Genomic DNA, 17,720 nt, shown 5'->3' on the forward strand with positions numbered 1-17,720 from the left:
GTCCCCAAGCCCATTTCCTCTTCCTTACCAGTTTGAAGCGGGGCAAGGGAATTTTGCTCACATCCACTGGACTTCTTTCGGCAATGTTGACAAACCTTGCTTCCAAAATTGCCACAGCACATGAGACGTGGACCCACCTGCCAAAAGGCAAAGGCTACCTCAGTCACCTCTGGCTGTAAGGCCCTGTTGCCCTTTCATCAAATCTATCAATTCGGGGCCGGGGGGGGGGGGGGGGGGGCGGACACAGTGCTCCCTCCCTAGCCAAACATGGCCTCTTCCTTCCACCTGCAAGGTCCAGGGACTTGGCAAGGTAAGAACCAGGAGTGTTCACACTGCATACAGAAATGGGTCCCTACTATACGGCCCTGCATTAGCACAGGGTTGTACTTCCTACACCACAAACTCATATAAAATCTCTTGCAAAATGAGCAGAAACACAGCTGATTGAAAGGGGTAGGTTTCAGGAAGTGAGAATAAATCAGAGAGCTCTATATAGACCTCTTTTACCACAGAAGCTGGGTGCTTCCTCAAAATGTCTCCATCTGTCCCCTGTCTGCCAGTAGCCACAGGTCTCCCCTCTAGGCCTTCACCCAAACCTTTCCCCTGGGCTGAAATGACCTCTCTTTCTGATCCCTGCATCCACAGCAAGCTCACTCGTTAAGGTCTGGCACAGGCCCCACCTACTCTGACAGGTCTGTTCAATGGACATTTTGAGAAAATTACAGTTCTGGGCATTTTGAGAAATTGATAGGAACATGATGAGACTCTTAACATCAGGCCAGATAAAAGCTATCACAGACAATGTGGGGCCCACACAGAAGCTGTCTATATAGTATTGGTGGGGCTCCTCTGCAACTGTGGGAACAGACTTGTTTGGCATGGCCCCACAGGAGCAGAACTAGAGACATAGGGTTAAGGTGGGAGGCTCAAGGAGAGCCACTTCTGCTCCAAGTAAGGAAGAACTTTTAACAGCGCTCTCCCACAACTATGAGGAACACGATGACCTCGAATAATGGCAGCAAGTGCCTTTGAAGGCCTGGAAGCGGGCAGCCCAGAGTGGCTCAGCGGTTGAGCGCCACCTTCAGCCCAGGGCGTGATCCTGGAGACCAGGAATCAAGTCCCATGTCAGGTTCCCTGCTTGGAGCCTGCTTCTCCCTCTGCCTATGCCTCTGCCTCTGTGTGTGTGTGTGTGTCTGTGTCTCTCATGAATAAATAAATAGAATATTTAAAAGAAAAAAAATAAAGGCCTGGAAGCAGCAAGCAGAAGAGCCGTCTATATGGAACAGCACAAATGATCGGGGAGGTTCCTGTATTGCAGGCAGGCTCCAATTCCCACAGGATGTTAACTGGAAGCAGGATATTCACCACCGGCTGCCCACCAATCTATGTGCACTACAGCCCCTCGACAGCCAGCTTTTCCAGAGCAAAAACTTCATCCGCCTCACACTTCTACCTCAGACAAAGTAAGCTAAGACCAGGCACAAAGGGTCAGCTCAGAAGAAAAGCTGCCTGCCCGCTAGGATGCCCAGACTTCTGTAGGTCTGACTCCACAGCAGGTGGGCGAGGCTGAGCTCTCCTCCATGTCCCACTCTGCTCCCCAAGGACACTCACCCTCCTTCCAACAGCAGGCCTGAGCCAGGCAGAGTGCGCCTGTGGACAAGGGCTCACAAGCCCATGCCCATGGCCACCTCTGCACCAGCCCCAGCTATAATAAGGTAACTGTCTCACTTCTGGCCCATGGGGCCTCTACATGGTCTGTGCAGGATCTCCACACCCTCATGTGCCTGTCTTAGCTCCTCCAAAAGGAAGACATCACTTATATCTCTGCCTCGGAGGAGAAGCTAGATTGGAAAGGTCTAGAGCTGCTTGGCTCCCCTTGGCAACCCATTTTCAAAATTAGTCTTGGAGATGCTATTCCAGCTCCAACAATGTGCTTCCCAAACCCTCCATCAGTCATTTTGATGAACGGCCACTGCCCTCTCAGAGCCTCTGCAACGCTGCTCCAGAGCTGAGCGGCGGAGCCACTGCTCAGAAACTCACCTGTCATCATTGGCTCTCTGTAGGGCTCCCCCTCGTAGTGAGCACAAACAGCAATCCTGCCAAGAAGGGATGGGGAGGAAGGGCAGTTACCACCAAGTCATTAACATCCAATCTGCTCTCTCCTTGGCCTCCTTTGGGTAACTGCAGCCTCCACATAAGAAAGTGGCTTAATGGCATGTGGGGCCTCGCCTACACAGTCCACATAAGCAGGACTCCCCCACAGGAAGACAAGGAGACCACCCAGAGCTAAAGTATACCAAGTATTTGCCTGACTTAACATAATCCTCTTAGTTGTTAATAGTAACAACTGTAAGTGGTCACCAAGAACGCTCTGCCCAAACTGAAGGCATTACAGGTCTCTGCCCACCTCCTACATGGGGTGCTGCCAAGGTTCCGGGGCAGGGGATGAAGAGGAGAAAGCTACTAAATGAAGCATCTGAGCCCCATTCTGATGGCCCAACCCAATAGCTAAGTTCTTTAAAGGGGGTTATAGCTGGTTCACAGGGGGACCTACTTGGTCCAGATACAACGTAGCAAATACAACTTTCAGACTCGATACATGTCCTGCCATAGCTGAGCAGCAACCAGGCTATGGGGGTTTATTCTGACAATACCCACTCTGACATCACTGTGAACCAGGCCCTGTGCAGACTGCTGGAGACAGAAAGCCCACATGAGGGGCACCTGGGTGGCTTAGTTAAGCATAGGCCTTCAGCTCAGATCATGATCTCGGGGTTCTGGGATCAAGCCCCATGTTGGACTCCCTGCACAGTGAGAAGTCTGCTTGTCTTCCTGTCCCTCTGGCCCTCCCCCCATTTGTGATCTCTAATAAAATAAGTAAAATCTAAAAAAAAAAAAAAAAAAAAAAAAGAGGAAGAAGAAAGTAAGTCCATACAAAAAAACCTGGCCCTGAGCAAACCCCAAGTCTCACGGGCAAGACAGCAACACTGTGGACACACTCACCTCCTCCAGGGCATTGGCTGAACATCGAGAACACATCCAGTCTTCAGAAGCCTTTGTCGGGGGGACCCCATAGCAACCTAACAAGGACACCAAGATGAGTAAATTAAACCCAGAGACCAGAGTAAGAATATATACTTGCAACTCTTTTCCATAGACCACCAGTCTGAAAGCTGTAACCAAATCTTACAGAAAACCTCTGAATTCTAGAGTCAGGGGCCCCAGGATTCACCCACACGGTATGGCCCAAGGTCTCAAAAGTCAAAGACTGTAGATTCCCTGGTACGAGCACGCAGAGAACTAATCCCCCACCCCCCACCCCCGGTATGTGCAGCCCAGAGAAGAGTACAAGGTTGACTACACAAGCAAAGACCCCAAAATCAATGGAACTCCAATTATCAGCAGCGAACTCCCCCAACAACACAAGAGCAATCTTTGCACTTGAGGGCCTGGGAAGGCCCCTGGAAAGCTGTGATGAGGCCAACATGGGGTGAGACCACAGTGAGCAGGCCTCTGGGTCAGGCCGTAGAGCAAAGGTGAACCACTCACTGGCATGGACGCGGACACTGCACTTCTTGCAGGAAACCAGAAGACTAGTGCCGTCCTCCTCAAGGTAAGGGGTAGAAAGGTTGATGTCGGTGCTGCAGCCAGTGGAGGTGAAACACATTTCTGGAATCAATGGCTTGGTCCTCTGCTTCTGGGGGGCCAGAGCTGAAGTGTTTCCACAGCTCTGACTAAGGCCTCCAAACTCAACCTAAGGAGAGCAAGCAGGGGCAGCCCTCAGTGAGCATGTGCCTGTATTCCCAGCTTCCCACCTGCTCTGTCAGCAGAAAGCTGCCTCTCTTACTGGTAGGACTCTGGCTACAGTTCCCGGGTGGCAGCTATTATCCCAGAGCTGCTAATTGAAGTTACCTCTAATGACTCAAATTCAATTTCCCACAACAGCATCAAACAAAGGCCCCTGGGGACAACTGAGGAAACGGAGCGAGGTAAGAGGCAACTGGGATTTCAATCTTTCCAAACCAAGTGGTAATAAAACGCGCTGAGATGTTAGCAAGGTTGCTCTCGTGGGCTCCCCTATGTGCGGCACTGCATGGTGGCCCCGGCCCAGGGAGAGGACCCAGAGCTGGTGCTCCTAATGGACTAGCGTGATTTCCGCCAGGGGCCAACGGCAGTGAGACACCTGAGCTGCAAGCACTGCCACATGGCTGGAGTCCCACCTGTGATTCCTGGCTAGGGGTCCCTTCAGAAAGAATGGTAGGTCCATGTACTTTCCTTGACAAATACCCTAACTGCAAATATCTGCTGGCACTACCAGCATTTCAAGGACAGAGCCTCAAATATGTCAACCCTAAGTACATGCCCCTCATGAAAACAGAGACCCACTTGGTAGGTCTGCTAACAGTACAACCAGGCCATGGTTGTACTTGTCTCACAGGCAAGGACACATACAATTCTTCAGTTCTGCTTTTTTTCGGTCAATGGAAAGAAGCAGTGAGCTACCAATCCAAAGTATGTATGGTCTCACAGTTCCATTCTTTGGCAAGTATGAATCTGGGGCCATGCCAGGCTCAGTGTAGCCATGCCAGATCACCCTGTGCAGGTCCCAGCTGAGACCAAGCTCCTCACCTGGCACATGCTGGATGGCCAACCCAAGGATGGCCATCAATGCCCCAGGGACCCAAGAGGCACAGATGAACTCAGCCCCAGTGCCTCCCCCTCCTGCACACCTTCTACTCCTACCTCCCCACCCTAGTTTCCACCAACACCCACTGTAGCAAAGAGAAAGGAAAGACCGTACTGGAGGCTCTGGCAGACTAAAGAAATGCACAGTGCTCCAGCCTGGCCAGGACAAAAAAAAAAAACACCTGGAAGGAACAGTTTCTGACTAGAAGGATAACAACAGATTTCTCTGCAAATGGTGTAAATGCCACAGGATGCAGGGAATCCCCCCAAGGCTAAGCCACACCCCAGTTCTGCAAACCATTCTCAGGTAAAAACTCACATTGCTGGATTATCTGCCTGGAGAAACCTGACTACAGTACATGGATGGGGCAGTGAACACTAGAAGAACATGCCTTTCCCAAGACAACCAGTGACAAACTCTGTACCCACAATTAAACCTCGCTTCCCTCTGGACTGCTGGCTCTGAGTAAAAGGAGAGGATGAAGTGGGCGTATTACCTGATGGTAAGTCTGAAAGATCATACAGACAGCGCAGTGAGGGGCCTGCTGGGCCATGGTCTCATTGAATTCCTTTTCAGCCTCAAAGTTCGGGGGTCGGTTCTGCCATAGTTGGCTCAGGGGCTTGGCCCAGGCCTCTGTCTCCTCAGCCTCCTCCTCAGGGGTCAGCTGTTCAGACGACTCTGGAGCAGAGAGCAGAGCACAAGTCAGCACCAGCCCCGTACATGTGTAACTCTGCCTAGAGAGCAGATGAGCTCAGCCTGACTCCAGGCTGGCCTAAACCTAAGACCCTACAGGTGATAAAGGCAAAGGGCAGAAGCAATTTTCAACAGACTCCTCCAATACGTGTATGATACTGCAGATGGTCCTGCCTGTAGCCCCTTCTCTTCTTACCCACAGAGTCCAGCCTGCTCCTCTCCCCTAACAGCTGCCAGCGTTCAAAGCCTGTGCCCAAGGGCAGCACAGTAAGACACAGTCTTGCCAGAAACCACGTTACTTGTTGTCTCTGGTATGTTAGCATGTTGAGTTCCTACCTTTTAAGAGTTTTCTCTACAGTTGCACTGAAGGGAAACAAGGGAAAAAAAAACAAAAAACAAAAAACAAACAAACAAAAAAACAAAACAAGGAAATGGCAAGACTTAAAGGTTTTTATGTCATGTGCGTTAGTCAGAACTTTCTAGTTCCCTCTGCAAAGGTCGGTGGGACAGCTGCCTTTTCTGGACAGGGATCCCCAACCGTCCTGGCTCTGCTCAGAGGAAGGTAGAGCGTGACCAAGACAAACCCTCTTTCCCACACCTTAAGTCTAGGCCAAGGCCTAACACACAATGATGCCCCACAAGACAAATGCAATCCACTTGGGGGGCCAAGAACTGTTTTTACATTTTTAAAGGATTAAAGGGAAGAAAGAGAGAAAGAGAAAGAGAGAGAGAGAAAGGAAGGAAAGAAGGAAGGAAGGAAGGAAGGAAGGAAGGAAGGAAGGAAAAAGAAAAGAAAAGAAAAGGACAGAGAGAGAGAGAAAGAAGAAAGAAAAAGAAAGAAAGAAAGAAAGAAAGAAAGAAAGAAAGAAAGAAAGAAAGAAAGAAAGAAAATAAATGTGAAGCCTATGAAGTCTGAAATATTTACTATCTGGTCCTTCACAGACCTCTGGTCTAGATGACAAATTTGTGTCTCTTCATTACTCTAAGACAGCAGAGCGTAGGATTCATTGGGCCCCAGCACTGCCTAAGGAAGGAAAACCCCCTCCACGTGCCATCTTCCCAAAAGAAAGGGACACACTGCTGAATGGAAAACAAAAAAACTGGGCTCAAAAAACAAGATGGATGTGATACGGTAAATCAGTGAGATGGACATAGCCCATTGGATTCCAACATAAACCATAAAGGAGGGAGGAAAATATCACAACTCTAATATTATGGGTCAACGGAAGCAATCTTTGGTAAAAGGAGCAACAAACATCAAAATAAATGAAATAGTGTTTCTCCAGATGCTCCCCCAAGTGAGGGAAATATGAGAGGTCACATTTGGGATGTCCTTCTTTGGCAAGTGAGTCCAAAAAAAGGTCCAAGTATGACACATCTTACAGGAGATCGGCTCCATGCCAGTGACACCACGTGAAGCCCTCATTGGAGTCACCATATCTATCTATGTAGAGGCATCAGGAATCCCCAGCTAGGATCTCACTTCCCAGACAGAACCACTATGAAGAGGCCCTACAGATCTAAGCAGAGCAGCCCAAGGAAGGCGCTGGTATGTACTTGCACTAGGTGCCTATTTATTTGTTCATTTCTAGCAACTCCAGCTCAGTGCGAATAGTTACCTACTCTGCCTTAAGTCATGTTAAATGACCCCTGGCAGCTGCCATGAGTGTGACCTCAGTCAAGTGTACTGTTAACGCAGTGAGGTAATTGCAGACAATTATTTTTTTTAAAGGTAGATTGATTGATTGATTCATTCATTCATTCATTCATTCATTCATTCATGATAGACATAGAGAGAGAGAGAGGCAGAGACACAGACAAAGGGAGAAGCAGGCTCCATGCCAGGAGCCTGACGCTGGACTCGATCCCAGGACTCCAGGATCGCGCCCTGGGCCAAAGGCAAGCACCAAACTGCTGAGCCACCCAGGGATCCCCATTGCAGACAATTAAAATCAACCTATACAAGCCCTATCAACCAGGCCGACCAGGAACCATGGTGCCAAAACCAAAGCAAGTATTTTCCTTATCCTGGGCAAAACAAGAGTGACCAAGATTGAATAGAAGAAACAGAAACAGACAGCCTCTCAAATCACAAGAGAAAAATTAACACAGTGATATCTGCTCTGTTTACCAAACCATAGGTGGTAAAACAAAACAAAACAAAACAAAACAAAACAAAACAAAAAAACAGGCAGCCCTGGTGGCCCAGCTGTTTAGCGCTGCCTTCTGCCCAGGGTGTGATCCTGGAGACCCGGGATTGAGTCCCATGTCGGGCTCTCCGCATGGAGCCTGCTTCTCCCTCTGCCTGTGTCTCTGCCTCCCTCTCTGTGTCACTCATGAATAAATAAAATCTTAAAAAAAAAAAAAAAAATCACTCCACTTATAACCACTGTAATGAGAAGGAAAAATGTTCACTATGTTAAGTGAAAATTGCAGGAAATTTACAATTTACATGTACAAACCATCACTGAGATGCACAAAAAAGATGTATTTCATTGAGTATTTTATTCCTCGATTAAAAAAAATTTGGTAAGGGGGGGACGCATGCTAGACTAAGAGACTAAAGAAACAAGACTGAAATGGGTGACCCCGGTTTGGTTTATACTGGTTTAAAGGGAAAAAGCTATGAAACACACTTTTGGGATAAGCAGGGAAAAATTAACATGGACTGAGATAGGAGAACATCATGAAACACTGCCTATTTTCCTAGATGTGGCAACAGCATTTATATGAGTCTTAAGGAAGTGCCTCTCAGTGCACTTTAAGTGACCTGATGAGGACAACCCACTCTCATGTGGTGGCAAGTGTATGCAGCATGTACCCCAATAACACAAGCAGAGCGAGCGCCCACGGCAACATGGCAGCGGCTGCTGACAACAGGAGACACGCACAGGGCTTCCATCCCTTCAACATTTCCACATTTGAAATTGATCATGAATAGCTGTGAGGTCATATGTTATTATCTCAACGGCATCATTACAAAAAGACATACGAAAAAAAAAAAAATAAAAAGACATACGTGGATATAATCTAGTATCTGGCTAGGAAAATCAGGAAGATTAACACATTAAGACATGCAAGTGGTCACCTTTGCAGGGTAATTCTGTTGTCCTCTCTATAAATGTTTCCTGTTCCAATTTCCTACAACCTCTATTTGGAGCCTTTAGAGCACCAGGGGGTTGGGGGTCAGGGGATCCTGAAGCTAGGCTGCTGCTACCCAGAGAACCCAAGCTCCATCTGGGCCAGAGGAAGAGCAGAGAGACTTCTTAAGACTCTGACACAGGCTCTGGCCTACTTTTGACTAGAGGATCTCAAGACTTTCCCTACTTGCTTATTACAATCCTACTACCAAGGAAAACAGCAGAGATAGGGATCAGAAGAGAAAGGGAACATGGGGCTTGCTTCAGGAGCAGAGAGGCTAGTGAGAGTCTGGGCCTTCTCACCCAGTCACTGGTGCCAGGAAGGGCAGGGCAGGGCAGGAAAGGGCCTGGCATCAGTCAAGAGTAACAAAGGACCTGCTCACTGCCAAAGACTTGGCCACACTCATGTTCCTGGAACTCGAGCTCCAGGCAGCACAGGAGACCGCGCTGCACTGAGGCCAACAACTCTTGAGCTCCAGCGATAGACACAGTTCCCATTTCTGCTCCAATCTCTGCCTATTTCCCTTCTGTCTCCTTCACCAGCTCCTCTTCCTGTCTTTCCACCCCCAGCCTCTGCCCTCTCCCAAGTGGCCTCATGTACTCTAAGTAAAGGTTATCAAACCGATGGTAGCTACACTCGTGGTGAGCACAGAATACAAGAGCTGTCCAATCACTATGCTGTATACCTGGAAGTAACGTAATAGTGTGTAAACTACACTTCCGCTTAAAAAAAAAAAGTTTAATAAACATTTTAAAATTATTTATTTACTTTAGAGAGCACGTGGGGGTGGGGGGGAGCAGAGGGAGAGACTCTCAAGCAGACTTCCCACTGAGCCCAAAGCCCACAACCCATAGGACCACGACCTGGACCCTGAGGATCATGACCTGAGCTGAAATCAAGAGTCTGACACTTAACTGAGCCACCCAGGTGCCCCATTTTGGTTAAATTTTTTCAAAAGGTATCAAACACTACCTCTGCTGAGCCCCAAATCTACATTCCCCACAGACACTGAACTTAGGTTTCTAATCCCAACCAAAGCTAGAACGCAGGGAGGCACTGAACTCAGGCTTCTACATGCCCCACACTCACAGCTCTACACCCAACCCCCAAATCCAGCTGACTTTAGGCTCCCAACACCTGTCACTGAATCCCTCCCCCATCCTTACCACCATCATCCTGCTTCAGACCCTCCGCTCACAGAGACCAAGGCAAAAGCCCATCTGTTGCCTTCAAACCCATTCTCTAGATGCAGTCGCTAGGAGCAATCCTTCTTTTTCTTTTTCTTTTTCTTTTTCTTTTTTTTATTTTTTTAAGATTTTATCTATTTACTCATGAGAGACACAGAGAGAGAGGCAGAGACACAGGCAGAGGGAGAAACAGGTCCCATGCAGGGAGCCCAACGTGGGACTTGATCCCAGGGTCCCCAGGATCACACCCTGGGCTGAAGGCGGCACTAAACCGCTAAGCCACCCAAGCTGCCCAGGAGCATTCCTTCTTATGTACATCTGGCCACTTAAAACCCATCAAAGGAAAAAAAAAAAAAAAAAAAAACATCGAAGGCTCCTGAAGGCCCACTATAGTAAGGCCTCCCTCTCAGCCTCCCCCCACCTCACTCTGGCCCGCCCATCACACCCTGGCCTGGCCCTTTAACTGAGCAGCTCCCTCTGAATCGATCTTCACGCTCTCCCTTCTGCTGTAGATTAACATCTCCTCTCTTTAGATCTGTTTACCTGTCAGTTTGCCCAACTACCTTGTGAGCTTTTTGAGGGCACGGACATATCTTAGTTATCTCTGTAGCTACACATTCAGCATTGGGCTTGGCATCATTGACAGAATTGCTATCCAGAAAAATCAGCCTGTACCTCCTAGTAAAGAAAGAGAAGAACCTGCATGCGATCATCCTGTATTAGGTACATTCCAAGATACATAGACATACAAAGAAATATGATTATAAATTAAGTATCAAATGAGATCCTGTTCTCTTTGTGGAGTATCTGGGAGAATAGTGAAGCATGGGCCCACCCCTGGCACTTAGCTGGGCCTCCCAATGTCCTGTCAGAGCAAGTCCTAATGGGGTAAAACACTTTCCTCTTCCTGGTCAAGAGGGAAAGCAACACTTACCATCATCACTGACGCAATCCTGCAACACGAGTGGGTGATGGCGGGGGAGCTTGCTTAAGGGCTGACGACGGCCCTTGGACTTCTTATTCTCCTCCAGGGAAAACATGTATTCATCTGCCACCTAGGCAAACCACAAGAAGAAATCAAATTGGTCTTGCCTCCACTTAGGGACACAGCAGAGGTTGGTCTTACAGTGAAAACCAACAGAAAGGACAGGCCTACAGAGAAATATAAAACCAAACACAGAATACACCTGCCTTTCGATAAACCAAAATGACAGTACCACACAAATTAATCTAAACTAGGATTATGTAAACATTTTAGGGCAAAATTTGTGCCTAACAAGTATAGCTCCTGTTCTCAAAAGCAGCCTGAAACAAATCTACCAAAAATAAATGTACTCTACAGGAGAGCCATGCCCCCTCCCTTAAGGTCTGGGTCATGAGATTGTATCTCAGAAAACCCCAGAGAAACCAGGTGCCCCTTTTCATGGACCAGAAGGGCAGGAACACCTGTTACAAAGAGCCAGGCAGCTGGGCCATCGGACTTGAAATGCTAGAGGACGTCCGAAGGGGTGAGGAACAGCTGACCCACTTCTCACGCACTGTCAAGCCCTCAGCTCTAGTTGATACTATTTATTTGTCAGCTAGTTTCCTCATCAGACAGGACAGAGTATTTAAAACTGTGACCTAATGGAACGCCTGAGTGGCTCAGCAGTTGAGCGTCTGTCTTTGGCTCAGGGAGTGATCCTGGGGTCCCGGGATTGAGTCCCACATTGGGCTCCCTGCAGAGAGCCTGCTTCTCCCTCTGCCTGTGTCTCTGCCTCTGTGTTTCTCATGGATAAACAAATAAAATCTTTTCAAAAATAAATAAATAAAAATTTAAAAAACTCTGACCTAGCTACAAAAGCCAAAGTTGATTTGACTAATGCTCCATTTAGATAATGTCAGAGCAAGCACAATTAGGTTTAAGATGTACAAGACTGACTCAGTAATACCACAAGAGTTTCTTTCCAGTCACTGTATTTAAAATTTGGGTCATTCCTCTCAGAGAAAGCATCTGACAACATCCATTCATGATAAAAACTCTCAACAGGGCAGCCTGGGTGGCTCAGCGGTTTAGCACCACCTTCAGCCCAGGGCATGATCCTGGAAACCCAGAATCGAATCCCATGTTGGGCTCCCTGCATGGAGCCTGCTTCTCCCTCTGCCTGTGTCTCTGCCTCTCTCTGTGTCTCTCATGAATAAATAAATAAAATCTTAAAAAAAAAAAAAAACTCAACAAACTAGGTTTAAAGGGAACATACCTCGACACAATAAAGGCCATTTATGAAAAACCCACAGCTAACATCCTCAATGGAGAAAAATTGAGAGCTTTTTTTCTAAGGTCAGGAACAAGACAAGGATGTCCAGTCTCACTACTTTATTTAATAGTACTGGATGTCCTAGCCACAACAATCAGACAAGAAATAAAACGTACCTAGATCGGTAATGAAGAAGTAAAACTCTATTTACAGATGACATGACACCATATATAGAAAACCTGAAAGACTCCACCAAAAAACTGCTAGAACTGATAAAGGAGGGGATCCCTGGGTGGCGCAGCGGTTTGGCGCCTGCCTTTGGCCCAGGGCGCGATCCTGGAGACCCCGGATCGAATCCCATGTCGGGCTCCTGGTGCATGGAGCCTGCTTCACCCTCTGCCTATGTCTCTGCCTCTCTCTCTCTCTCTCTCTGTGTGTGTGTGTGACTATCATTAATTAATTAATTAATTAATTTAAAAAAACTGATAAAGGAATTCAGTGAAGTCTCAGGATACAAAAATCAATCTCCAGAACTCTGCTCCATTTCTATACACCAATAATGAAGCAACAAAAAGAAAAGAATCCCCTTTACAATTATACCAAAAATACTAAGATACCTAAGAATAAACCTAAACAAAGAGGGAAAGACCTACACTGTGAAAACTATGAAACACTGATGAAAAAAAACTGAAGACGACACAAAAAAATGGAAAGACATTCCACACTTACGAATTGGAAGAATAAATACTTTAAAAATGTCTATAGTACTCAAAGCAATGTACACAGTTAATGCAATTACTATCAAAACAGCAACAGCATTTTTCACAGAAATGGAACAAAGAATCCTAAAATTTGTATGGAACCACAAAAGATCCCCAAACACCCAAAGCAATACTGAAAAGAAAAGCAAAGCTGGGGGATCCCTGGGTGGCACAGCGGTTTGGCGCCTGCCTTTGGCCCGGGGTGCAATCCTGGAGACCCGGGATCGGGATCCCACGTTGGGCTCCCTGCAGGGAGCCTGCTTCTGCCTGTGTCTGCTTCTCTGTCTCTCTCTGTGTGACTATCATGAATAAATAAATAAAATCTTAAAAAAGAAAAGAAAAGAAAAGAAAAGCTGGAAGCATCACAATTCCAGACTTCAAGTTATGTTACAAAGCTGCTGTGATCAAAACAGTATGTTAATGGCACAAAGACACACAGATCAATGGAACAGAAAACCCAGAAATAAACCCACAAGTATAGAGTCAATTACATTTAACAAAGCAGGAAAGAATATGCTGTGGGGATGAGAGTCTCTTCAACAAGCCGTGTACAGAAAACTGGACCGCTACATGCAAAAGAATGAAGCTGGACCACTTTCTTACACCACACACAAAAATAACTTCAAAATGGATTAAAGACACCTAAATGTAAGACCTGAAACCATAAAAATTCTAAAAAAGATTTGCACAGGCAGTAATTTCTGACATTGGCCATAGCAACTTTTTTCTAGATATGTCTCCCAAGGCAAAAGAAACAAAAGCAAAAATAAACTATTGTGACTACATCAAAATAAAGGAACCCTTTTGCACTCCTGATGGGAATGCAAACTGGTACAACCCCTGTGGAAAAGAGTATGGAGGTTCTTCAAAAAATTAAAAATAGAACTGCCATACAACCTAGTAATCACACTAACTACTGGGTATTTACCCAAAGAACACAAAAATACTACTTGAATAATGCACCCCAATGTTTATAGCAGCATTATTTACAATAGCCAAATTATGGAAGCAGCCCAAGTGTCCATTTACTGTTAAAAGGATAAAGATGCAGTATGTGTGCATATATACAGATATATAACAGAATATTGGGGATCCCTGGGTGGCGCAGCGGCTTGGCGCCTGCGTTTGGTCCAGGGCGCGATCCTGGAGACCCGGGATCGAATCCCACATTGGGCTCCCGGTGCATGGAGCCTGCTTCTTCCTCTGCCTGTGTCTCTGCCTCTCTGCCTCTCTCTGTGTGACTATCATAAATAAATAAAAATTAAAAAAAGAAAAACAGAATATTATTCAGCCGTAAAAAAAAGACTGAAATCTTGCCATTTGCAACAACATGGATCGAGCTCGAGGATGATATTAAGGGACATAAGTCAGAGAAAGACAAATACCATAGGATTTCATTCATATGTGGAATATTTTTTTTTTAAGATTTTATTTATTTATTCGTGGGAGACACAGAGAGGCAGAGACACAAGCAGAGACAGAAGCAGGCTCCACGCAGGGAGCCCGATGTGGGACTCGAACCCGGGTCTCCAGGATCAGGCCCTGGGCTGAAGGCGGTGCTAAACCGCTGAGCCACCTGGGCTGCCCTCATATGTGGAATTTAACAACAAAAGGAGCAAAGGGAAATAGAAACAAACCAAGAAACAGACTCTTAACTATAGAGAACAAACTCCAGACAGGAGGTGGGTGGGGGAATGGGTGAAACGGATGGGGATTAAGGAGTGCAACTTAATAAGCACCAGGCAATTTAAATAAAAACCTAAAAAAACTGGGATGCCTGGGTGGCTCAACGGTTGAGTATCTGCCTTCAGCTAAGGGCATGATCCTTGAGTACCGAGTTTGAGTCCCACATTGGGCTCCCCTCAAAGAGCCTGCTTCTCCCTCTGCCTACATCTCTGCCTCTCTCTCTGCAATCTCTCGTGAACAAATACATAGTATCATTAAAAAAAAAAAAAATCTTGATCATCCTACATTTAGGAGAAATAGAGTTAGCTAAAACCATTAAGCAAGGAAACAAGGCCTGGAGGAGGGCTACTTTGCAACTATGAAAAAAAACAATTCATCAGCAGTGCTAGAGAGAAGTGGTGGTACTGCAGGGCCACTTCAGAAGTCACACTAGGCCTACAGGCTTCATGTGTTAACTACACAGACCAGATAACTCGAGGCCTGCACTTGGAATGCCAAGAAAAACCAAATTCTGAGCAAGCTACGTCCAGGGAGAATAGAGCCAGCCAGGCACCCCAATGATCACAGACTTTTAATCAGATCTGAACTATACTGACAGGCTATAAACCAGCAATTTCCAAAGTGCACAAGAAGGCCCCTCAAGAGCCTCCAACCAAAACAGCCCTGCTTTTGATTTATACTTTTCAAATGAGAAAGATTTCACTTAAAGAAAGGGTTCTTTGGCTAAAACAAACTGGAAAACAATACTCAAATGTATTTCACAGTGCAACCATGGAACTAAAAAACTTTAGGGACATGCACCCCCATCATATGTATACTTACTAACAAATTACATACACCAATGTGTTTATGCATATTTTAAAAGAAGAATAAGCACCTGAGTAGCACAATAGACTAAGCATTTGACTCTTGGTTTTGGCTCAGGCCATGATCTCAGGGTTATGAGATCAAGCCTGGAGCTGGGCTCTCTGCTCAGCGCAGAGTATGCCTAAGACAATCTCCCTCAGCCCCTAAATCTCTCCCCCCACTGCCCTGCAGGTGGACATGTACGCTCTTCCTCAAATAGATAAATCTTGGGACACCTGGGTAGCTCAGTGGTTGAGCGTGTCTGCCTTCGGCTCAGGGTGTGATCCTGGGGTCCCGGGATCGAGTCTCACGTTGGGCTCCCTGCATGGAGCCTGCTTCTCCCTCTGCCTGTGTCTCAGTCTCTCTCTCTCTCTCTCTCTCTCTCTCTGTCTCTCATGAATAAATAAAATCTTTTAAAAAATAAATAAATACATAAAGTTCCATTATTTCTGCATCCAGATAAACTTCTTGCATTCCTCCTTTGAAGACCACCTGTAAATAGGCCTAAATCTGGGATATGGCAGTGGCAAAGACTAGGAAGTAAGAAAAAATAAAGGAACCAGAAATGGCGGGATTTCCAGTCTGGATCACCAAGGCGAGAGGGACTTAAGAGGATTCATGCAGATGAAGGGGGAGTAGAAACAAACCAAGCTAAACAGGATAGGCAGGTAACACCCACCCTGTTTCTGTGGAAACACCCAGAGGGGCAAGAAGAAATTAGCCTGAGGGTTCAGAAAGCAGGTCAGAGCAAGAGCTGTAGATTTAAGGATACTTAGCATCAGGTTGAGAATTGAAATCGTGGGAGTGAATGACATTACTGGTGGAAGATACACTGAAAGGAGATCAAGCCTTTGGGAATAGGAGGAGGAAGAGAAAGAGAAAAAAGAGATCCTGCCACAGAGTACAGGAGGAATAGAGGGCAAGGAGGGGAAAGCCGCAATGTCAAGGGATGCCAACAGCTGAGCAGGAAAGTAGCCAAAGGACTGGGCAACTGGGAGGCATCAGGACTTTGCTGAGATAGTTTGTCTGCTAGAACTTAAGGAATAAATGCATCCAAAACTCTTTTTGAGAAGATTAAGAAAAGAAATGAGATCATGGGGAATTCCCTCCAACTGTATTTGAAAAAAGGGGCTGCATAGGGTTTTACGGGCAGAGAGAAAAGAAACCTGTGAGACGAGAGGTACTACACATGTGGCAGACAGAAAACGGATCCCAGAGATGTGCACTTCTAATCCCTGTGAATGCTATGTTGACATGAAAAACATTAAGTTTGCTCATCAGATAAAAGAGTAAGATTATCCTAGATTCTCTGGGCAGGCCCAATGTAATCAAAGTGTTTAATAGTGAAGACGGAACCAGAAGACTCAATGTCTATGTGATGTGATGCACGCAAGACCTGGCCAATGTGGCTGCTTTTGAAGATGAAAGAAAAAGGCAAGGACCAAGGAACATAAGCAGCCTGAGCAGGACAAGGGGGGGGGGCTTGGTGTGCGCGACTTAAGTCTCTGCCCTTTCCACTACTGTCTTGTTGCCTCTGACCGAAGTAGTCTAGTCAAGTAAGTATCTTTACAGATTTTCTCATCTTCCAGCCTAAGTACTCCTGCTCCCTGGTCTCCACACGGCCTTCATGTGCTCATTTCTAAATTCCCTCACAGCAGGTAGCAGAAACGGCTGAGTTCCAATCCTAGTTCTAGCAACTAGCTGTGTGAGCCTAGGCAAGTAGCATCCCACTCATCAAGTGGGAGGACTGAATGCTGCGCCCTGCCCAGGGCGCTGTGAGGATGGGGTGTGATAGCAGGTAGGGTCTCCCAGGCCTCTGCCTGCAAGAGAGCTAGAGCTCAGGCTCCTGAGTTCTCTGTTCCCCAACTAACATCAGGCCCCCAAGTCAAGGTCAGTGTGACTAACGGACTGTATAGAGAAGAGCCAACTGTTCCCTCCTCGTTTTGGGAACTTACTTTTTCAAAGCAGCTTAAACTAAAACGAAATGTTATAACAGACACATCACTGGAGCTCTGTCTGCAGTTAAGTGAACATCCTAAAGCTTGGGTGCTTCTACAGTCCGTCAACCTGGGTGCTTTTACTAAGGCCCTTGACATAGAGGAGCACATAAACTGAGCAGCAAGAGGCCTGAATTACAGCATGGGGAATGCAAAAGGGGGGCAGGAGCGACACCAGGGTGCTCTTCAAAACCCAGCTATTTCCAAATACAGCTACAATGCCATTAGACCTCCCCAGGGATCGGTAAGGTGCTTCAGCTTCTGCCCCAAGCAGTGACTATCACTCCCCCATCCCACCCAATTAATCCTGCTGTCAGCTTCCTGGTAAAACTAAACTTCCATTCCTTCCTTCCACGTTTACAGAAGGTTCATGGGCTGAGTCCCAGGACCATGTCGGTGCGTGAAGCAGCAACGCGGATATGGCACAGGGCCTGGCTCCCTCAGCAACCTGGGACAACTGTGCAGAGTGACACGGACTGTGGTGA

General features: G+C 46.7%; 1 protein-coding gene across 11 annotated transcripts in view; it reads right to left on the minus strand.

The window, feature by feature from the left end:
- The window catches only part of KDM4A (lysine demethylase 4A), a 48,434-nt gene that overhangs the window by 8,268 nt on the left and 22,446 nt on the right, over window positions 1-17,720 (minus strand). For all 11 annotated transcript variants that reach the window (XM_025992032.2, XM_072724222.1, XM_025992031.2 and 8 more), the window contains exons 12-17: window positions 10,643-10,763; window positions 5,184-5,365; window positions 3,550-3,754; window positions 3,004-3,080; window positions 2,041-2,096; window positions 29-137 (exon numbers count right to left, since the gene is read on the minus strand). In XM_025992032.2, coding sequence (XP_025847817.1) covers window positions 29-137; window positions 2,041-2,096; window positions 3,004-3,080; window positions 3,550-3,754; window positions 5,184-5,365; window positions 10,643-10,763 — 750 coding nt within the window. The remainder of the gene's footprint in view (window positions 1-28; window positions 138-2,040; window positions 2,097-3,003; window positions 3,081-3,549; window positions 3,755-5,183; window positions 5,366-10,642; window positions 10,764-17,720) is intronic.

The sequence above is a fragment of the Vulpes vulpes genome, chromosome 10 (assembly GCF_048418805.1).
Source record: "Vulpes vulpes isolate BD-2025 chromosome 10, VulVul3, whole genome shotgun sequence".
NCBI lineage: Eukaryota > Metazoa > Chordata > Mammalia > Carnivora > Canidae > Vulpes > Vulpes vulpes.